General features: G+C 28.8%; 2 protein-coding genes across 2 annotated transcripts; both read left to right on the plus strand.

The window, feature by feature from the left end:
* Nucleotides 1-3,573: 3,573 nt before the first annotated feature.
* On the plus strand, nt 3,574-8,630 carry LOC123296954 (facilitated trehalose transporter Tret1-like). The gene is made up of 2 exons (XM_044878689.1): nt 3,574-3,730; nt 7,156-8,630. Exons 1-2 carry the CDS (start codon nt 3,658-3,660, stop codon nt 8,529-8,531), a joined length of 1,449 nt encoding a protein of 482 aa, XP_044734624.1. The 5' UTR covers nt 3,574-3,657; the 3' UTR covers nt 8,532-8,630.
* A 7,519-nt stretch (nt 8,631-16,149) lies between these two features.
* On the plus strand, nt 16,150-20,542 carry LOC123294588 (facilitated trehalose transporter Tret1-like). Its single transcript, XM_044875665.1, has 2 exons — nt 16,150-16,395; nt 18,664-20,542. The coding sequence occupies exons 1-2, from the start codon at nt 16,326-16,328 to the stop codon at nt 20,025-20,027; spliced, it is 1,434 nt and encodes a 477-aa protein (XP_044731600.1). The 5' UTR covers nt 16,150-16,325; the 3' UTR covers nt 20,028-20,542.
* Nucleotides 20,543-24,858: the final 4,316 nt, after the last annotated feature.

Consider the following 24,858-nt stretch of genomic DNA (forward strand, 5'->3'; position numbering starts at 1 on the left):
TATAGATACAAGGATTCCCGAACGTAATGTTGAACGAATGGTCTCTATTTAGGGGACAGGTAATAATAGCATCCATACGTCCTGAGTTTTTGCGAAGCCAGTGGCAGAAAAAAGAACTAAGATCTGGGTTTATTATTGTGTAAAAGCATCTGTACGTCCTGAATTCTTGCGCAAGCAGTGGCGGAAAAGAGAACTACGATCTGGGTTTATTATTGTGTACATGAATATCATGGAAAAGGCTATACCGTTCGGACTCCTATGCCAATGGTTTTTATCAATATTACGTCACCAAAATATACGTCACCAAAGACAGCGTTTTTGCTAGAATAAAAAGGTTTAAAATTTAATTTAATTTTATGGCAACAAATCGTGTTTATTTTTCCGAAATATATATTTTTTTGTGGCTTTTTATTAGGAAAATCTACCTTTTGGAGTACTTTTTCAAACATTATAGAATACGCTATTATAATTTCGAGTTTATATTTAAAGTGTGGGACTGTTTTTTTTTTTAAATTTATTCAAAAGATCATAGTAAGAGAAAAAACTTTGATTTTTTTTACTGTACCGTTTATAGTGATGTCGAGCGAGACCAAGAATAAGACCAAGACCATAGTTATTTTGATCTTGGTATTGGTATTGTATTATTAGTTTTAGTCTTGATTTTGCAAAAATATGTCTTGATCTTGCAGAATCGTGTCTTGGTCTTGCAGAGATGATTCTTGGTTTTGCATAAATAATCTCAGTCTTGGTCTTGGTCAGTCGAATTTTTGTTTTTGATCCTACATCAGACATATTTTGAACTTTTAAGTTTCTATTAAGTCTTATATTGTATTATTTCAGAATTTCTGGAGTTTTACTTTAATAATCGTTATAAAATTAATCATAATAATCTATATATACAGAGTGGGTTATTTTAATCTATAATGGCTAATATCTCGTTTTTTAATAAACCAATCAAAAAATAATTTGAAAAAATAACAAAAGTTGCTAAGTTTGATGGGAGACATCATGTTCTGACAATAGATTGGACCTAGTTCCATGGATTTCTTTAATAGCCAATTTAGATCTTACACGGTAAGACATAGAATATGACCGTGTAGGTTATAGGTATGACCTTAAAATATGCCATTATAGCATTTAATCGAAAGAAAACACGCTAACTACGGTAAAATGCTTTAACCAAAAGTTGTCAAGGGCAATAGAGAACATTTGTCTGTGCCCATGACTTTGTCCTACAATTATCGATATACTTAAAGCGTATTTGAAATAATGACATTCTTAAGTGGTCCTTCCTTCCTTTCGAAAAAATGTTTTAAACGAAAGTTGTTAGTTTTTTTATGAGCATCAACTTTCTAATTTAAAATGTTATTCTATCTCTTACCGTTTAGGATCTAAATTAGTTATTCAAGAAATCTGAAGAACTATAGTCTAATCTGATGTCAGGACTAACTACAAAACAAGATATTAAGGTGTATAAATTTAAAAGGCACATTCAGTATTTTTAACCTTGTGAAAATATTTCAGATCAAAGGCTTAAAAAGTCTTACAAATACAAAAGAAAAGTTTTCAAGAATTAGAAAAATTTTTTAAGTGTTTCCGTTTGAAGTATCTCTAGAAGGTTATTTTTTGAAATTTTTCCTTGAGAATTTCTACATTTTTATTGTGTGGTTTAACTGTTACAAATTAAAATCACTTTTAAAAAATTTAAAAACCTCAAGAAATTTTACAATACATGTGTGTATTTTAATTTTATTTTTTGAATTTTACGGCTTGTTATTTAGGTATATATTAATCGACTTAACAAAATTTTGTGTTTATTTTTTTTTGTCGAACTGGCTATAAGAATCTGTCAAGTGATTAATACATGTATGTTTTCTGAAAAATTCATGTATCCAGCATATTTCGATCATATGCTCATTTGAAAACGCAGTACTTTACAAACAAAAAAAAAATCGAGAGGAAAGTTTGGTAGACTCATCAAAAGGAAGCCACTCACGAAGTTTCAAGTATGTATTCTCATTTAACAAATTAACAAAAACCGTGCTATCCCACGGTATATTGAAGCTGCACATAAATTTTCATCTCCCTATCTTTTATAGTTTTGGAGAAAATGGACACCAAAATTTAGCTCTAATTTGCTCCTTCACGGGGAAACAATGATATTACGAAAAAATGTTTTAGATAAAAGTTATTTATTTTTTTATAAGGAACATTTCTTATGCTTAAACTTTTGTGCTATCTCTAATGGTTTACAAGATGGATCTTAAGGGTTTAAGACACAAATGACCTATGTTGCTCATTTTCTCGGTATCGGTACAATACTAAAAAAAAATATCCACAGCTTATACCACTTTCAATCCTTGTATTCAGTCTCTGACTAACCTTACCCCCCTCCAAATGTAGCACTGGATGGGCGCCTGCATGATAGCAGCACACTTCCATAGTAATTTATAAAATTTGTTATTAAATAGACCCGGTAAAATCCGCCATTGAATATAAATAATTTTCGCATGGAAAATTTTTACAAGATCTCGTTTAATAAATACTCTTGAACGTAAAAGTGCAGGTTCCCGGTGGGTAACCTGGTAGGATATTGTTTAAAATAATTTTTTTAAACAAATAATTAATATTGACCGGAATCGCTTCGACAAAAATTTTATTATATAATTGAGATCAAAATTAGTAGAAAACTTCCAGTTATCGAGTCCGTAAAATTTGAAAAAAACGTGATTTCAACGATTTTTTAATTTAAATTTGTAGTGTAAAGCTTACTCAATAATATATCGCCAAAATTTTTAGCCTAATTGCATTTAAAGTGCTTGATTGTTCATTGTTAAGAGAGCGCGCGAAAAATCACCCCAAAAATAACGATTTCCTATTCTATACATGCTAGAAAGATGAGATTTTAACCAATCGACTCGAAATAAAGTCAAATTAACAGAAAAGTTCGAAAAATTTCATTTTCCACAAACGCAACACCCGGAAAATTGAAAAAAAACCGTTTTTCCAAATTTTTATACATTTCAAAAATTTGATTTTTTCGTACACTTTTTGAGAGCTGAAAAAATCGCAAAAATCGCATTTTTTCAAATTTGACGAAAACTGGAGAATTAAGAGAAAACTGTGTAAGAACATTTTTTATCAATTTTAGCCCCAATTTAATGATAAAAATTTCCGAAGCGATTCGATCAATATTATTTATTTCTTTAAAAAAAAACCGGAAACCTGCACTTTTACGTTCAGGCGTATTTTCTAAATGGGATCTTGCAAAAATTTTCCATCCGAAAATTATTCGTGATCAATGATGGATTTTACCGGGTCTAAACATTCTTAGGTGAACGGGTTTTTAGCAACGAATTTTTCCATATGTAATTTTTAATTTAATTATTATTTTTGAAATAGTAAATAAACATGTACCTAGTAAAGAAGAAGTACCAATCACCGACGATTATTAGCATTAAAATTAAAAAAAAATTGTAGTATTATTATTTTATGCTTTTACGTTTTTTATATTTAAAAAATCGTGATTTAAAAACCATTATTTATTTAAACCAGTTTGTTTGAATTCTAAGTGATATTTTATATATTTGAAAAGGTATTTTGTGAGTGTGTTCGAGATTTTCAGTTTATTTTTTTTGGTTTGATGTGTCCGGGAAAATGTTAGATATTATTCGTCCATTAAATTCTTGTGTTACAAGACGATGGCTGCAATACGTTGGTGCTGTTACAGGTAAAAAAATTTAATGAAAATTATTAATGGTTTTAAGATTTAGGCTGAATTTTACACCGGTTTCGAGATATTAAATTCGCCACTTAAGAGTTTGAAAAAATAACACTTTTTTCTTAAAAAAATTTGTATACTATGTATATAAAATATACCAAGGTATACTAAGTTTAGTCCCAAGTTTGTAACGCTTAAAAATATTGATGCTATGAAAAAAAATTTGCTATAGGTGTTCTTAAAATCACCTAATTAGTCCATTTCCGGTTGTCTGTCTGTCTGCCTGCCGTCTGTCGTCTGTCGGTCTGTCATCACGATTACTCAAAAACGAAAAGAGATATATCAAGATGAAATTTTTATAGCGTGCTGAAGACGTAAAAAGTGAGGTCAAGTTCGTAAATGAGCAACATAGGTCAATTGGGTCTTGGGTCCGTAGGAACTATCTTGTAAACCGTTGGAGATAGAACAAAAATGTTTCTCATAAAAAAATAAACAACTTTTGTTTTAAACATTTTTTCGTAAACATCAATGTTTACCCGTGAGAGCGCAATTTATGCGCAAATTTTTTAGTATGTATTATATGGGAATATCAGTTATATGTATGACATGTATGTATGTGTAATGTGACAGAGTAATCAACTCTGTCTATACATGGTATTTCAACAATTAACACAGTCAATTGTTTGTTTTCACTTGTTTTTAATATATTTTTAATTTTTTATTAATTTTTATTTTGTAAACTAAGCGCCTTGAGAAAAAATTTACAAGAGTACTTTTTTGCTTAAAACTGATCAAAAAATACAAAAAGATTTTTATTTTGAAATAATTAAAAATTTTATACTTTGCGCACCCCTCTCCTTTGTTTATCAGTCGATTTTTCTCATTAACGAACTTAACCCTTCAAATACCAAAACCCCTCTTGATACCAAATTTTATTCAAATTGGACTTAAATTGCGCCCACTAGAGAGGGTACAGACATATAGAGATACATATTTATATACATATATATATATATATACAGGATGTTTCTTAAGTTGAAATATGCTAAACTCGATTATTAAATTTAATCGAGGAAAATGCTTTAAACGAAAAATGTTAGTTTCAAAGGCATACATCTTATACCGACATCGTATTCGATCAAAGTTTTCAAGTTCAATTAAAACCTCACTTTGATTCCTAACTGACAATAATTAGATAAACGTTTTAAATTAAAAAGTTTTTCTTATAAATACGCAAACATTTTTTTGTAAACCGAATAGTTTAGATAGTAATTGAACAAAAATGGTCTTTATAGAAAAACAAACCACTTTAATTGAATTTTTTGGAAAATTTTTTTCGAAGAGTCTCTAGATTTTGCAGAAATAATTATACGAAATAACAATTTGGATACGAAAAAACAATTTTGGGTAAAATTTGTCAGTCTGTTTTTGCCTTAACTGTACGGTTTGCGGAAAAATGTTTCGAACAAAGTTACTTTTTTAATCAATAACAACTTTCTAATTTAATTTGTTAATCTATTGATCACCAGTTACGAAGTATAATCAGTTTTGCATTGGGTTGAAAATCTAGATCAAGTTTAATGTCTGTCAGAAACACTTTCTTGTTTCATTGTGCCCCACTTTCTCTTATATACAGTGTGTTCAATTAAGTTGCCACTATATGGGCAACTTTTTTATTATTTGTTTTATGAAACAAAATTATTTTTGATAAAAAGGACTGTACGGCCTATAGCAATGCAATATGAAATATTCAGCTATCAATTGTTTGTATTCGAGGTTTGTCGAAAAATGTAAATTTTGCCCATGACTATACAAAAATACAAAAATTGATATTTTTTCATAAAACAAATATTTAAAAAAAATTACCATGGAGCCAATTTAATTGGACACACTGTATAAATAGATAGGCCGTATGTATGTATAAAAAAAAACACTGAATAAATTACCATTGAAAAAATTTCATTACGAGAATGAGGTAAGAATAAATATAATAAATCAAGGTAAAAACTTGAACACCTTCAACAAATCCTGGAAAAATCTTTGAATAACCTAAAATTTGTTTAATAAACATCTATAAATTAATAAATCACTAGCCTTTACTCGCGGCTACGCGATAATGATTCATTTGAATGAATTCACTAAAGTATTCATTCGAAAATAGTTATCTTTCGGAAGAAATTCGGCAATTTGTATGACGTTAATGTAAGCATTAGTATCATGCTCGAAAAATATCGTAAACTAGGCAATTTGTATTACGTAATTTTACTAAAATGCTCTAAAAATATCGTAAAAGCGTCAAAAACCAAAATTTTTATGTTTTCTGTGATAAATTTTCTTCGTGATGAAAACTTTTTTGAAGCACATTCACCGATTAATTTTTGTACAATCAACATTATTTTGAGATCTTCCATAAGGTACTATGTTAAAAATCACAATTTTAAAATGAAATAATTCAAAATTTTGCCCCGCAAGAAGCCCCAAAACTGTATTTATTGTGATTGAAATAAATACCACGATACTCGAAATAAAATTGTATATTAATAAATTCTATTTAAAAAATACAATTAAAAAACATACAACGGACTTACATGTCTCTAAATATCGATATTTCGATTGCATTTATTGTGATCAAGGGACATTATCAAAGACAAAAGTTATCAAGGACAATAAAGGTCATTCGCCTGTGTTAATTTAAATCCTGTCCTCGTAAATTTTCGAGATCATTTGAAGAACAAGGCCAATTGAAGTTGAAACTATCATTTCAGTTGAAACTATCACTTCTATTACTCTTGACGACATTTGGCTTAATCATTTTTTTGTAACTAGCGTGTTTTCCTTCGATTAATAGCAATAATGACATATTTTTCCGAAAGCTGACTTTTGAAAAAATGTTTTTAATAAAAAATTTTAGTTTTTTTATGCGGATCAAGTTTCTAATTTATAGTGTTATTCTGCCTCTTACCTTTTAGGAACTAAATTGGCTATTAAAGAAAGCCGGAGAATGTCAGAATATGATGTCCCCCATCAAGCTCGGCAACACTTGTTTAAGTTAGTTGATTGGTTTGCTACAAAACGAGCTTTTAGCCATAATATATTAAAATGGTCCACCCTGTCTACCTCTCTTTATATATAGAACCCCAACTTTAAATGTGATGGAAAAGTCAATCAGATTTTTTGACGAATTTTGTTAATTTGATTTTATCTAGCGTAGAATAGAAGTGAAAAGGGTAGTTTAAGCGATAAAAATTAGCCTATGGCCTTTCCTAAGATTTCAGCTATCTCCATATCAAATTTATGGGGTTTTATTGGGAGCCACAAATAGAAAGTCACGCAAAAAATCAGCTTTCCGGTAATTTTTTCGAAGGGAAATGTCTATATTCTCTACTATTTAAAATTTCATTAAATTTTTTTTCATAATTCTAATTTGTTTTTAGCTTCTATGGTAATATTTACAAGTGGTATGCATTTTGTCTGGGTATCAGCTTCATTTCCCAAATTATATGCAAATGATTCTACAATACCTTTAACTGTGGAAGAAGGTTCATGGGTTGCTTCCATGGAATTATTTGCAGACTTACCTGGAGCACCTTTGGGAGCATTTTGTGCTGATTATTTTGGACGACGTCGTAGTATATTACTTACTGGTGTACCATATTTGATGGGATGGATATTAATTGCTATAGCAACAGACGTCCCAACTTTGTTACTAGCTAAATTTTTAGTAGGTGTCGCAGATGGATCTACATTCACAATTTTGCCAATGTTTATTGGTGAAATTGCCGAAGATGATATTCGAGGAAAATTGGGGAATTGTATGACAGTAATGTTGGATTTGGGAGCTTTAGTTTTATATAGTGTTGCACCATGGATATCGATTCGAGAAATGGCACTAATTGGAATGATTTCTCCCATAATTTTTTGTATCACTTTTTGGTGGGTGCCAGAAACGCCATACTATTTGTTGATGCTAAAAAAGCAAGATAAAGCCAAGAAATCTTTACAACAATATCGTGGTGTGGAAAATGTAGATGTCGAATTTGAGGATATGTCAAAAACAGTTGAATTTCAAATGTCTCAAACATCGTATTGGTCTGATTTGATAAAAAACAAAGCATACTTCAAGGGTATGGTTATTATGTTTGGTCTTAAAAGCATGCAAATGATGAGTGGTATATATGCGATGCAAATTTTTGCCGAGCTAATATTCACTAGAGCCGATGGTTTTTTTAGTGGATCTGTTTCAGCTATAATATTTGGTGCGGCACAATTTCTAAGTGGTTTTTTTGCTATGTTAATTGTTGACAAAGTTGGACGTCGTCCCCTATTAATTATTTCTTCGATTGGGTGTTTCATTGCCTTAACTAGTCAAGCTGTATACTTCTATATACAATTTCATGAAATTACGGACTTAGAAGCTTACGGCTGGGTCCCTGTGACAGCTTTAATGGTTTATATAATCATGTATAGTGTTGGTTTGGGTGCTATTCCGCTTATGGTTCCAAGTGAAATGTTTCCAACAAATATTAAAGCCAAAGCGTTATGTATTACTGATTTATATTTGGCTATGTTAGGATTTTTAATTGTAATATTGTATCAACCTGTTGCCAATGGCTTTGGCAGTCATATACCATTTATTATTTTTGCTGTCTCATGTATTTTCGGTGTACTTTTCACAATATTTATTATGCCCGAAACAAAGGGAAAATCATTGGAAGATATACAAAATATATTGAGGAATTCGAAAGAAGTAAATAATTTAACCCTAAAAGATACGCCCCAGTCGTTAGAAACTGCACAAACATCATTGTGAAATCGATATACTAAAACAGTAACTTTTTTCGAAATATGTTTTCATTGCTCAAAAACTACTAAAGATATCAAGATGGATGAAGGTTTCATGGCAAATGAAGTAAGTAAAGTGTGGTTGCATGTTATGATGTATGCATATCTGATCAGATATCTCGAGATGCCATTGGTCCGTTTTGGCTATTTACAAGTGAAATATATGTTAATTGACACCTATGTTAAGTGACACCGTTATTTATTATGTGCGATATATTATTTTGGAAAAATAATAAAATACTTAAAAATTGAATATGAGTATAGGTATTTTGAAGAGTATTTTACGCATATGTATCTAACAAAAACAAATTAAATTATTGTTGTTAAATTATAAACCGTTTTTATTTTCGTAAAAAAGTTGTCAGCCATTTTGGTGACGTAATATTGGTAAGAGCAACAGTTGTGTATATAATTATTATATGTATAAATAAAGTTAAAGTTAAGGGTAACATAATCTACAATCACAAGAAAGCCATCAACAAATTAGTAATTAATGCTTATTATTTTTGCCAATATGATGTCACATCATGGCGGCTCGTGTTTTAGGTAACATGATATAAGTACAGATTAAATATTACGACTTTTAATTTTAATATAATAAAACAATAATGTGCTTTTATGACTCAAAATCATAATGTTTAAGTATATTTCTACATAAATTTTAATTTTTATCAAATTACATAATTTATTTTTCCATATTGAATACCCTTTTGACAAAGGTTAAATCAAACATTACACGATTTGTTTTGGCAAATAGACTATTTTAAAAAAAGTCAGTCAGTCTCTAAGTAGGACTGGGGCCAATCAGTCAGGTTATAAGGATGTGAAATTGCTTGTAGATATTAAAAAATAAGTTTACAAAGATTAAATCAATATACATTAAACGATTTGTTTAGTTATTTAGATAATTAAAAAAACAATCAGTTTTCTCTAGGTGGGACTAGGAGCAGTCACGCAGGTTATAAAGCTGCGAAATCGCATGTATTAAAAAATACATTGACAAAGTTTAAATCAAACATTAAACGATTTGTTCTAGGGCAATTATAAAAAAACGTGATTCACATTTTCAAGATATTTTGTTCACAACAAATTTCCAATATTTCAGTTACAGAATAAAGAAAAAAAATAAACTTTAATACGTTGAATTGTTTATTTTTTATTCAATTTTTTAAAAAAGATTGAAGGAAGATGTTATATTAAAAGTACTGATAAATTTTCATTTGATATTTCATCAGCTGAATTTATTTGCTCATTTAATTCTTAACTTCAACGTATTTTATTTTAAAATTAAGGCCGACGTATCTAATGGAAAATCATTTTAAATAAAGTAAAATCCCACTTCGGATTAAAATGAATTAATTATATATGTTTAAACCGCAGTTTTAAAAATATATGTTTTAATGCTAATCTTATAATTTTCTATTGAATATATTTTTTCCTTATCAAGAATGTTTGTATATATTAGCGTTAAATACCTACCTATATTTTTATTTGAAATTTCAAAAATTTTTATAAAATAATTTTATTTGCATTTTAAAAATTTTTCCTTAAAAATATTTATAATGTACAAAGAAAATCATTTAGAAGGTATGTATACATAGATCGCACAGAACAGGTCCGTGCTCACGGGAGGTGTTTTAGAGGGTAAATGCTTTTGGATATAAATCCAACGATCTGTCAAAATTTCAAACCAACTCATAGACTACTTTTCGAGTTTTGCAGTCATAAACTTATGGAAGGTAAACTTTTATATATAAGATATCCAATGGGTATAAAAAACTTTTATAAATAATAAAAAGGCAACAATGTTCAATGTTGCTTAACTACATTGTTCGGTCGTAAATCGGTGTTTTCAACGTGACATGTATGTCATGATGTGGTATGCATGCCACTACCGAAGTGACGACCCAAATCATGATGACCGCCAAAACAAAAATTTTTATCCCCTACTAAAAAACTATTCTAATATTCTAATCGCTCAACGCGGTTTACAAAACTTTCTCTTAAAAAATGTGCGTCGCGAAAGGGAAAAATCTATTGAGCATTGAGCTTATGAAAAATGTATAACGTTATATAGAGAAAATTTAAAAAATATTAAAATTTGTGGGTTAAGTTAGTCCGGCTGTTGTGTTGTCAACTGTGTAGTTAACTAGGCAATTTGTATGACGAAAATGTAATAAACTGCTCTAAAAATATCTTAAAAGCGTCAAAAACCAAAGTTTTTTTATGTTTTCTCTTGGAAAGCGCTGTAAGGTACTGTTTTTTTTTTGTTGCATAAACAGAATCTGTGATAAATTTTCTTCAAGATGAAAGTTTTTTGAAGCTCAATCACCAATAAATTTTTGTACAATCAACATTATTGTGAGCTCTTCCAATGTTACTGTGTTACAAATCACAATTTTAAAATGAAATAATTCAAAATTTTGACCCCGCTGAGGCCCAAAAACTGAGTTTATTGTGTTCAAAGATCTTTGAACTATCATTTACCGCAAAAAATGAACATTCACCGTACTTGCTCAAACAGCCGGACTACTTTAAGCATAAGTCTTAATTGGAATTCGATTTATTTACATCAATTTTTCGAATAGTTCACATATATTGACAAAAAAAGTTTTATGCAAGTGGCTCATAAATATTATCTAAGTATTTGATAATTAATTATAAATTAAAATTTTTGGCTTGCGGTCATCAAGGACGAAATTCCTGAAAAATTACAGCTAAAAAAATGAAAATATTTAAGTTCAAAGAGGTATCAATTTTTTAATTGAAAGTATTGTAGACTGAGACTGCTAGGAACTAGCCTATGACATTTGAAAACCATATTTGTATGTGACCCAGGACCGTTGATTATCCTTTAGAAAAGTTTTGAATGTGTGTTGAACAGATATTTTAATTGGTAAATTAAAAAAATTGGATTTGTGGGAAATCTGTCATACTCGTGATATTTATATGCCTAGATGTAAATCGAACATTCTGTATAGATCTGTAGAAATCAAATGTTAAGGAGGAAAATGCCTGTGATTTTCAAATAATTATATCACATCAAAATTAATAGTCTAAGAGGTAGATTATTTCAAAAATCGACTGAATGTTGTAAACTGTGAGCCGAGTCCATAATGAAGTAAAAATTCTTTGATTCTTGATTCTTTTGTCTGCGTGAGAATTGATATAGGTAAGTTTGGTAATAAAGGAAATCGAGTTTTTAATCATGGCCGGAATACTTATTCCATTAAAAGAAATTAAGTTTTTCGTCTATTGTTTTTTTTTTCTGTCGTATACATTAAACGAAAGCCACTGACCACACAATTCGTAAAAAAGTAGCAGAGATTTACAAGTGTCGAAAAGATTAATAACCCAAATTAAGTAGAATTACATACAATTATTTTTTAGATTTTGATGATGAAACACCAAAAACTTAAAAAATTCGACTTTTTGATAACATAGGCAAATTTGATCCGAGCCTATTGGAATTTTCTATTTTGGGTAATTTTTTCAGCTATGATGTCAGTTTTTTGCTAGCTATCACAAATGTGCTTAATTCTGGGACCACGACTCCACATTCTTGAAACCTATTAGAGCTAGGTTAATTTTGATCACAAATTTTAAAAGTATGACCCAAATTTAGTAGGATTACATACTAGGTTTATCAAAATTGAAAAAAATTTGGATGTGATAGAGCAAAATTAAATTTTTTGGATTCTGATGCCGTCATAAAGTAAAAAATTCGATTTTTTTGATAACACAGGCAAATTTGATCCGATCTTATTGTTTTGAAACCAACTAATTTTGGGTCATTTTTTGCAGCTGTGATATCAGTTTTTCGCTAGCTATCAGTTCTGTGCTTAATTCCCGGACCAGGACACCATATTCTTGAAACCTATTAGAGCTAGGCATGGTTGAACTAGAGAACTGCCTTATTTTACCAAGGAGCAAGGTAAAATAATTTTGATCACAAATTTGAAAAGTATGACCCAAATTTACTACGATTACCAAAAGGCTCATCAAAATTGCCAAAATGGTACTTTTTGATACATTTTAATGCACAGCGAATATATTAATAATAACTACGATTTTAATCCAATTTGGTTTGTATTACTCTGTATTATTTACTTTATTTATTAACCACAAAATTTTGATTTTGGAGATGGTTCCTTATGCAAAATACCCCAGTATCATTTAGGAAAGTAATGAGTTCCTTAAAAATATGTTTTGCTCGGAAACGTGGAGAGAAATCAATACTTTAATTTGACAGTCTATCATTTGAATAAATTAAAAAGTTTATCAGTTAAATTTACAGACTCTTTAAGGTAAAATAACACGATTATGGCTACTCTCTCCAATTTTACCTTTACTCTTATGTTAAATACTATCAGTATACGAATTTTCATTCTCGTTCCAACAATTTTGAACAAGTTTTCTGGCGCGTTTGCTCATTAGATTACGGAGGATTCTTTTCAATTTTATGAAAATGACGTAGATATTCTTTATTGATTTTTAAGACCTTAGACTATAATAATCAATACGTTTATCTTATTTTTATCAAACAATATCTCAAATATATAAAACATACGATATTGATTAGGTATCTCTACCTATTTATCTTTGAAATTAATAACGATATAATTAAAATATTTGTCATAATAATTAACGTAATTACTTTGGAATTTACGTCATAATTTCATTTATTTATAGATCAATTGTTAATACTTTTAATAATGTAGGCATATTGATTTTTATTAATATATATTTTTATTTTATTGATTAGATTTTTCATAAAGTTATTTTTAAATATTTTAATTTTTGATACAAGAATCACGGTTTTAATATGTGATCAATTTGAAAAACTACCGTTTGAAAAGTTGTCTGTATAGAGCGGTTTCTAGTCCTAAAAAAAGTTTGTTGACTCTGATCTAGACGCCATGCCACTCCCATCAATTGTTAACAATAATAATTCCAGTTTAGACTGAAATTTTTCGAATAAAACGTAAAAATATATTGGAAATGTCTTGATTTGAATTTACGAATTTTTTACGTAGAATTTCCAGTCGTTGTATGTATTTCGAAGTAAATGGGAATAAAAAGTATTACCGGACCAGTCCAGGATTATTAGTCCCAATAATATATAGAGTGGCTTCTAAGTAAAAAAAAATGCAATAAAAATGTAAAAATAAAACCTTTTTTAAAAGCTTTTATTTAACTTGCAATGTATGTATGTATGTTACGGTGGATTCTTTGAACTCAATTTTGAAGTAGATATCTCCAACCGATTGAGCTGAAATTTTGCATGCACATTTAATTTGGATGACAATTCATGGTAAGGTTGCACCGTCCTGATTTTCCCATCGCTTCCACCATATTTTATATAAATACATTTTTTTAGTCTTAAATTAAAAATTAAAAAAAAAAAAACTTTTTAAGAGACAAGCTTTTATTGTACTCAAAAGTAGAAAATAATTTTATCTATAAGTCACTCATACCCGACTATTTGTAAAAGCCTGAGGCGGTAAATTTAAAATATCAAAAATGAATCGGAACGCGTCATCTACTCCACATGCCTCATTACTTTCCAATTCATCCTTGATATTAAGCACCTCAAGCTTTTACAAATAGTCGGATATGAGTGGCTTATAGATAAAATTATTTTCTACTTTTTAGTACAATAAAAGCTTCTTCCTTAAAAAGTATTTTTTATTAAAATATTTTATACGATGTGTATTAGTACAGTAAAAGATTTTACAATCGGCTAATATCAGTAGTAACCATTAGTTTTTTTGATTGGCCCAAATGTTTCAAATTGTTAATAAACAATAAATGTATAATTGATTGGAACGATCAATGGTAAAGTTCACTTAAAAAAATCAGTAATTAGGCAACTTGTATGACGTAAATGTTAAGTTAAAAGGTAATTTTCAAATAATCGAAAATATACTCATTCCAGTTGCCTATTTATTAATTTTGTAAGTCAACTTTAACATTAACTGTTCCATTCTATTAACAATTTATTGTTTATTAACAAATAGAAACATTTGCGCCACTAACTCATGCGTTGAAATTTTCCTTTATTTGTAATATCTTTAACTGTACTATATATGATATAGTACTCCCATAATGTTTCCAATATACAGTGGAGCCTGGAAGGTATCTCACACTGGAATCTCAAAGAACCTGAGATTTTTTACCACTTGAAGAGGTTTACTCAGTTTCAACTTTCAACACAAATAGTCGGGTTGAAATAGCCAGTCTCCCAAATACCGAGGTTGATGGGGAAGAAATCCGAGTGTCTATGAATGAACGTTTCATATATCTAGAGATTTCTGACATATCTAAGCCCACTTAAACAGGTTTCACTGTAATATTTCAAAGAATATTTTTGAAAATTTCACTTTCACGTTTCAAATTTTTCGTTTATATGTAATTATAGTATATGTAATTATTGTATTATGGCACTGAATATTTTTTAAATAATATTTTCCACTGATTAAAACAAACTTTCCTTATAAGTAATCGAATTTTTTCACATCCGAAAAGGTGAGGTTTTATGGCCTACGGAAAATTCAATTATTAAAATCGGTAATAATCACAAATATTTATCAGTTGAATCACTCAATATAATTTTAATTAACTACCGGCAATTTTCCATATTTTATTAAACAACTAATGAATGCAAATGTTTATAAACAATCACTTGAAAGCAGGATAAAGTTAATTATCAAAACAAAAAATTTAAAAAAAGTCAAGTTTTTGCATATATGTCATAAAACTATTTTTTAATATTTCATCAATAAAAAATTTTAAGTCACTATTTATGTCTTTATTATTTTCTTGAATATTCCAAGTTATGTGTCCGATGGTCCTGTCGAAAATGAGATTCAATTCGAATGATATCCGATGCCTGATTCCCACAGAGGAAGCTCTGATTCGATTTTCGGTATCGAATTATAATAATAATAATAATGATACTAAATGATGATGATTTTTTGTCAAAAAAATTCACATCGTTTCTCGCAACATGGGTCGAGGTCTTGTACGGACCATGTTGTAAGCCGTTAGAGCTAGAACAAAAGTTTAAATGTAAAATGTTCATTATAAAAAAATTAACAACATTTTTTCGTCAACATCAGTGCGTTTACCCGTGAGAGCGCAAAATATCTTAACAACATCATATAGTATGTATACAGGAACCTATTGTTTATATTTTACATTTATACGTTACATATATTAATTACGTATGTGTTTGTTTGTTTATCTTTCTTTATTTACATGACGTAAAAAAACAAACGAATGCGTAATCAACACTGTCTATACAAGGTATGTCAACAATTAACTCAGTCAATTGTTTTTTTTTTTCACTTGTTTTATTTAGCTTCTTGGCCATTACAGCGCTAAGTTTAAAACGGGTTTCTTCTATTCAAAAAAATATTTAAAAAAAAATAAACTGTTATCTTTTAATTGTTTCTATAATGTCATTGATTTAAGTTTGAGATTTGATTTAATACTCTGTAATTAATCAATCAAAAAAAAATTGATTATAAATTTTCATATTTATTAAGCGATGTCTTTGATGTCCGACTGACATAATAAATTATTCAATCCTTGTGTGGTGGTCAAACTCAACTCAAAAGTGTGATTTATGTTTTTAAGTATATTTGACTCAAACAAAAACAAAAATATTTTTTTGTAGTTATGATTATTATTTTTGAATATTAAAGAATTAATATTGTGAAATTTTTTTTTAAAAGAGAAAAAAAAAAATTATAAAAAAATGTTGTATTCAAAAAATAAGGATACTTGTTATACTCGAAGATGGTTGCAATACACGGCTACGGTTTCTGGTAAGTTTACAATTTTCATTGTCATTTTTACCCCTACCCATACGACAAAATAATCGTAAAATCTACCTAGAAAGACGTTTACCGAAATCAAATATTCTATGTAAATCTTCTGTTTAAAAAGTTTATAGCCTGCAGAAAGGTGTCAGGTCAGAAAAATACGATTCTAAACTACCCTGGTAGAAAAAATATTTGAAGAAAGAATAAGTCTTTATAAGTCTTAGAAAATAGAAACTCGAGAATTACTATGAATTTCTCAACGTTTTTGGACTAGTCTAATTCAGAGTTATTCTGATTACTCCAAAAACGTTGAGAAATTCAAAGTTATTCCCGAGTTCTTAAGACTTTTTCAGAGTTTCTAAGATTTTTTCAGAGTTTTTCTAGGACTTATTCTTTCTTCAAATATTTTTCCACCAGGGTACATGCAATCTATTAAAATTCATTAATCATCCCTTTTAAAGTTACACAATCACCGAAGGAACAGCTCTATTTACCTGCTCGAAAAATATTAATCTCATTCGATAATAATTGGCCCAAAATTTGTTTTTGACGATTAAAAACTTTCCATTATAATTTCCGGTTATTATCAGTTTTTTCGTAATGGAAAAATAAATGAAATTAAACAAATTTTTTTCAATAATTTTATTTGCTTATCTTTTTTGACATATTTACTAAACGCTTATGAAATCAAATTCTGGATAAAACTGCAAAAAGATATTTTGTTGTAAATATAAATATTATTGTATGACATTTTAAGACCTTGGTCCAAAAGTTATTTTAAATTACGATTTAAAATGTGGCTTACCTATTTCATTCCCTCAAATTTATGCAGATTTTTACAAAATAACTTCGTACAACAGCATTTACTAGGGCGCAATCCGGAAAAAAAGCTGGGAAAGTTGCTTTTTATAGTGCGTAGCGCATTTTGGAACTGATCATATGCAAAAAATGGTCGATTTTTTTTACTGTAATGCTTTGAATGAAAAGTTTATTATTCGCAATATTTCGTCTTAAAGAACAAGAAGTAAAACAAAATCAAAACTTTCGATTTTTTTCTGAATTCCCAGTGGCATGTTCCTTTCGCTAGACTTTTTGAATATGAAGAGCGTCATATCTTAGAGAAAAGCGAGTTACATTTTAAAGTATTCAAAGTTGGTACACCATTTTCAATAACACCTTGTAGTTGCCTCCATCGAGTGATACTGTGGCCAAAAAATCGTAAACAGATTGAACTAACACAAGAGTTTCAAGGCTTGACGCTGATTGATCCTTCACAGCAGTAAATGATGTGAAATGACTTAAACAATTTTTTAAAATTTTGTCATTTTGTCAGTTTTGCCATTGTTAACGACGCTTCAGACATCATTGTAATAATTAAAGAAAACATATTCAAATCAATTTAATGGGGCTGTATCTTTAATATGATTGAGTTTCATAATAAAATATACAAATTTTTATTTGACAGACAGAAATTCGATTAACACAACCACTCTCAGATATCGATAAGACGTACTTCATTCCAATCTTAGTTCAATAAGGCAAGAAAATCCGAAATTGAGCCGTTTTTAAAATGAACGCTCCCAAGAGTCCCAAGAGGAAACATTCTAGATTAAATTATTAATTAGATTTAAAATAAAAATTTTGATGATAAAAAGCATTAGTCATTAATCTATAAGAATTTATGAATAAAAGTACTTTCTTGTTCATACTTGTAATCTAAAATTAGGATATTACGATTATAAATATCTGTCTACATTGATAACAAAAAATTTCTTTACAAGGGGGGCTACTTCAAAAAAACATTGTTTAATTAATGATGGGTTCTTAATATTATCATTTTATCACTTCTACGGTCTGACTACTTGTCAATCAAAATCAAGTGTTTTACTTGGTTTTACTAATATCAACTTCAAGCATTATACACTAATGCACATAAAGTTGCATATCTATAAAAGCATGTACATTTTGAACTAAGTTTTTTTTGCAACAAAAGCAATTTTTATACTCTGTATACAGGATATTTTTCTACCTTATTTTATACATAAATGTGAAAACAGCATTATACACTAATGCACATAAAGTTGCATATCTATAAAAGCATGTACATTTTGAACTAAGTTTTTTTTGCAACAAAAGCAATTTTTATACTCTGTATACAGGATATTTTTCTACCTTATTTTATACATAAATGTGAAAACAGTTGCCTATATTCACTAAAATATTTAATATTAGTTTCGAAATAAATTTTAATTAATTTTGTTTTAATTCTAGCATCGTTGGCAATATTCGTGGGTGGAATGCATTTAGTATGGGCTTCTGCATCATTACCAAAACTATACGCTGATGATTCACCAATACCCATAACACAAGATCAAGGTTCATGGATTGCATCTCTGGAACTTTTAGCTGGTATACCAGGCGCACCATTAGGAGCATATTTTGCTGATAAATTTGGTCGTAAAAATACGCTATTCCTTACAGCAATCCCCTACATTATTAGTTGGATATTAATAGCATGCGCAACAGACGTATGGCCCTTATACATAGCAAAAATTTTAGTAGGACTCGGAGATGGATCATCATTTACGATTTTACCAATGTTTATAGGAGAAATTGCCGAAGATGATATCCGTGGCAAACTTGGAAATTGCATGACAGTCATGTTGGATTTGGGTTCGTTATTCTTATATTGTATCGCACCATGGATTACAATTCGGCAAATGTCTTATGTGGGAATGGTTTTCCCAATATTGCTAGTTATTTTATTATGTTTCATTTACGAAACTCCGTACTATTTACTCATGAAAAAGAAATCAGACAAAGCACGGAAATCTTTACGAAAATATCGTGGTACAAATGAAATCGATGAAGAATTTACTGAAATGTCAAATATTGTAGAAAAACAAATGTCGGAAACATCTAATTGGCTTGATTTATATACGAATAAAGCATATTTTCGAGCTTTCATAATTATGATTGGTCTAAAAACTATGCAAATGATGAGCGGAATTTATGCGATGCAAGTTTTTGCTGAACTCATTTTTGAAGCGGCTGAAGAAGAAGCTGATAATATGATGCTGTCGAGTTCCGTGCAAGCAATACTTTTTGGTGTAGCACAATTTGCAAGTGGTTTTGGGGCAATGTTAATTGTGGATAAAGTTGGAAGACGTCCTTTATTGATTATCTCATGCCTGGGATGTTTTTGTGCGTTAAGCATGCAAACTACATATTTTTACATTCAATACTACAACTTAGCTGATCTCGGATCAGTTCAATTATTACCAGTAATTTCGTTAATGTTCTATATCACAATGTATAGTGTTGGTTTGGGAGCAATTCCTTTAATGGTTCCAAGTGAAATGTTCCCCACGAATATCAAAGCGAAAGCAATATCCTTAACTGACATTTACCTCGCTTTATTAGGATTTTTAATAGTGAATTTTTATCAAAGTGTAGCCGAAAATTTTGGAAGTCATATTCCATTTGGTATTTTCGCTTTATCATGCTTATTAAGTATATTCTTTGTAATATTTGTTATGCCCGAAACAAAAGGGAAATCTTTAGAGGAAATTCAAAATATTTTAAAAGGAGAAATTCCATTGAAAAAGATTAGTGCTGTTTCGAATATCTCGTAAATTTTGGATTGAATTTGGGTTGTATTCCCCCAAAAACCAAAATATACGAAAGTACGCGTAAGTCGGTGCGGGAATTACGATCTGATTTAGTAATTGAATTACAATTTTGGATGACTAGTTAATTCGATTCAATCTCAAAGTATCGTTAAATTTTTGTTATCAGATTACTTAAATTTTTTTTAGAAGTTAGTATTTCGATTACTTAGTGGTCATTATCAGTCTTAATAATTTAAAAATATTAAAGTTAGCTGAAGAAGTACTGATGTCGATTTCAATGTATCTTTCGTTAAAATTTGAAAAAAGGCGAGAATAAATGACAAGATCTGAAATAAAAAATAAAATGGATTGGTAAACATAAAAGATATTGATAATTGGGAGTTGCAACTCGCCAACTATCGATAATAATTCGTACTAATTTAAATCAGAAGAAGGCCCGATTTCAGTAGTTACAATTTCGACTACCAAATGGCAATACTTGTACACCATTTTTTAAGGCCAATAAAAATCAGATAAATCCCGCCAAATGGCAAATAATATTTGTACTATTAAACAGGAAGTGAACCGCTTTTTCAGTAGTTCAAATTTAGACCACCTGATTACTTACCATTTATCAATAAGCAATTTAATAATTTTTTCTCTTTTATTCTTGCAAAACAACTTTTGATATGAAAACTCTAGCCTATGGCAATTGCAGGTTATGACGTCACCAAGTGTTATTTTCCTTTCATTCTATTTGTATATTTAAATCCTTCATATCTTCGTAGTTATTGATGTAATCCAAAAGTTAATTTCACAAGATGTTTTGGCTCGATAACGAACGTCTTTTAAAGCAATACAAAGGCCCATTACTGTACAAACATGAAATATCATTGAAAAAAGATCTCTCTAGGAGCACTAACTTAGCAAAAATTGGCAATATACGATTTTAAAATTATTTTTGTTTTTCGACAAAGTGAATGTCAATTAAATTCAGATCATCTTATTGTGAATGAATAATAATGTACTGAAGAAGGCTATTTAATAATCGAAATGTATTTTGACTATTAAATCAGAGCAATCGAATAAACAAATTTTAATTTATTTAGAATGTTTTAAATAAATGCTGGCCATTTAATGAAAAAATATTAATATTACAATAAAATATTATCGGCTCTAATAATTTTTATTTTTTATAATAAAACTATGTAATAATAATTAATTTATCTATAAAATATTTATAATTATAATTTAATTATTGTAATTTAATCAATAATTTATCGTTAGAAAAGTAAGTTTTCACTAATTTATGTCAATGAGTTGTTTTTTTGTATTTTAAAATAAAAAATAAATTTTTTTTTATTACATATATTATTCTTAAATGATTTTTAAGAGGGTATACAGCTCCGGCTTTAAGTGTTCGGTGCCCCAAATTCTTCTTTACTCAGGTAATGGTATTGTCAAATCAATTAAATTATGAAATTTGATAAAAATTAAATTTCATGTAGAAATATCAAACATTTTGAAAAACTTTTTCAAACATTGTAGAATACAGAATACCCTATTATGATACAAAGCTGTTTGAACAATTGCCAAATTGTTTAATAGTAAAAAAAAGGTATTTGATATTGGCACAAACGAGTTAATTGTATGTTCTCAGGGCTAATAAAAAGTGGCGTGAAAAATTGTCAATTCTTACACAAATGCTACAAAACAGATTCAACTGATTTGGCAAAAAAGTCGTAACAGAAATGACACTGTTCAAGATTCGATATACTAACTGTTTGTACGATAATTAGGGGACAATTTTTTCTAATGCCACAATTTTTTTCTGGTATTTTTGTACTTCTGGTGCCAGTCTCTTATACATCCCAATAATCAAACTGAGCAAGAATATTTGCAATTCCAACTCTGTTCTACACACAAAAAATACTTCGTGACTCGGATCCGGTCCCGGATCAAATACCCGAATCGCTAAAAACGTGAAACTTTTATTTCGTAATCTAAATATTATTATCTCACGTGGCTTTTTTTAATATAGCCGGTACTAAATTCCTAAGTTCAAATTTTCAATTTATTCGTATTTTTAATTTAGATATTGATTAATTTATTAACATAAAAAAAAAATAATACTTTGATCTTACATAATACATGGTTTTAAATTTATAAATATAGCAAAAATTTAATCAAAAATTCGCCATACAAAATCATCAAATTATTTCATATTGTCTAAATTCACCTTGAAATCTTAACAACAAAAAAAAAACTTAGACAAAATGTACAAAATTTTAATCTAATTACGATTTAAAAAATTATTTATCCAGGTATTACTTTACAATCTATGGAAAAATTGATTTTCCGAATAGATTATTCAAAAAATTCCACTACATTTTTTGAACCTCTATGCATGAATCATATTCAAAACTGAAGTGAATGTTGGATACCAAAATAAGGTTGAACAAAAAATGATTTTTTATTTTTTTTCGAGCAGTTATGGACAAAGAATATGGACGAATAAAAGGCAATTTTGGATTAAAGGGCTTGACCTTTTTTTAATAGATATGAAGTTGAACTAAGTCTCAATCAATTCTGAAAATTTTAGGAGGGGTTGCCCGATTATTTAAATAAATAAATGAGTTCAAACGTAGGCATATTTAACATTAATCTTATAGGAAAACGGTAGATGGATGATATGTTTTCATAGATTTCTCCAAAACTAGTTGGTAGCAGTTAAAAAGAAAACTATTTAAATTAAAGTTAAAATAAATTATTGAAAACAAAAAGACCCGTTGTGCCCGACTAATTAAGGATGTAAAAGCACGGTAGTGGGGACATAAATTAAAAAAAATTTTTTTTTCAATTTTGATGGTGAATTATAACTTGACAATATAAGACGAAAAGTAAGAATAAATTTTTTCGATATCTGGAATAATTTTCGAAATATCGAATTGAAAATTTTTGTTTAATTATTTAGCTTCCGATTTTTTGGAAAACCAAGGCAGGTATCGAAAAATTGTATGCTTATTTTTCGTCTACATTCATGAAGTTATAACAAAATTCATCATCAATGTTGAAAACAAGGGACAAATAATTTCAACCACAAGACTAAACTTGACTTAGTGCTCGTATTGCTTAAATGATTTCTATGCTTAATTTTATTTCAAACAAATTAAAATTAAAAGGTTTTTAATTTATTAATTTGTTAAAGGGCTTTTATTTTCCGATAAAAAATTCCACCCATTATTATTGATATAATTGGTAAGTAGCCTGGTGAATTGGAACTACTGAAAAAGCGGCACACTTCCTGTTTTAATTAGTTCGAATTTTTATCGCCAGGTGGCGGGATTTTTTTATATTTGAATTTGAATATTTTGATTGGCCTTTAAAAATGATAACTACAAGTATTACCGTCTATAGTAGTCTAAATTTTAACTACTGAAATCGGGCCTATCGCTTGTTTTAATTAGTACGTATTATTATCGCCAGTTGGCGGGTTGGAACTTCCAGTTTTCAATATTTGTTTATTTCTTTTTTTTTTTTACAATTGATCTCAAATGCTGGAAAGAGCCCTATCAAGTTCTTACCCCAGTTTAAGAAACGCCTAGTTTGAGACAGAGTGTATAATATATATATAGAGGTTCGGTAATTTGCACAACAATTTTTTTACTCTAGGTAATAAAAAAAGGATAGAAAATCAAAGTTAATATATAATTTTTTATTTGTATCTTTATCTTTTAAACCTAATTATTGTATTAATTGTTTTATTATTATTTTAAATAAAATTGGTAATCATAAAAAATCCTCATTTCATTGATTTTTTTTGAATAAATAAATAATAATAAACAAAAAAATGATAAGATTTCAAACACTTCAATTTTTTTCCATAATTAGGTAAACTTTCTGGAAAAACTGCAGTGTTAAGACGCATTCAGAGTTGCATTGAATTTTAGTAAAATTCAAACAAACAGATAAATTAATTTATAGAAAAATAAATTAAATTCAGTGATGTGTCGGATATCATCAATAATTTTGCAGAAATTAATACAAAAATTGGCAGTTTTTTGTGGAATTCCATATTTTATTTATAGAATCTTATAAATAATGTTTTATTTAATTTTTATTCGCCTTTCGCCCTACAAACAGTAAGTATTGAAAAAGTTTAGGTAATAAAACAAGGCAATAGGGCACAGTTTAAATATCGGAATTAGATATTCGCATTTAGCTCGATAGAATTTATTATGTATTAGCCAGAAAATCGAAACATTCATGTGCAGTAAAATGGTATTAATCGATAAACTTACCATGTTTCTGCGCTCTCATCCATATGATAAAACGGAAACTGGTTTGCCGTCTAAAGTTCAATTCTCAGCGAATAAAAAATTGTTTCACTTCTCTACTATTTCTAAAACCAAATAATAAACGTCTTACTCACGGAGCTGGTGAAAGCTAAGTTCGTGGAGCATGAAAATTTTGAGGGTATCTTGAAATTTTTTGAGTCGTGATATCAAAATTTCGAATATTTTAATTCGAAATCTGATCCAAGAAGGCTTTCAGTCAACTTTTAAAAGCCAGCCAGTAAGATACAGAAAGCTATCTTAAGTTCACATATGCTTGAAACTCGATAAATAAATGCTTCAAACGAAATATGTCAGTTTAAAAGACACACATTTTATACCAGCATCGAATTCTATCTAAGTTTTTAGGTTCAATTAAATCCTCACTCTGATTCAAAACTGACAATCATTATATGAACGCTTTAAATTAGAAAGTTGTTCAAAAATGATCTTTATGGAAAAACAAACCATTTTTATGAAAATTAGAAAATTTAATATGTGTGTATGATTAGCATAAAAAC

Source organism: Chrysoperla carnea, chromosome 3, assembly GCF_905475395.1.
Source record: "Chrysoperla carnea chromosome 3, inChrCarn1.1, whole genome shotgun sequence".
Lineage (NCBI taxonomy): Eukaryota > Metazoa > Arthropoda > Insecta > Neuroptera > Chrysopidae > Chrysoperla > Chrysoperla carnea.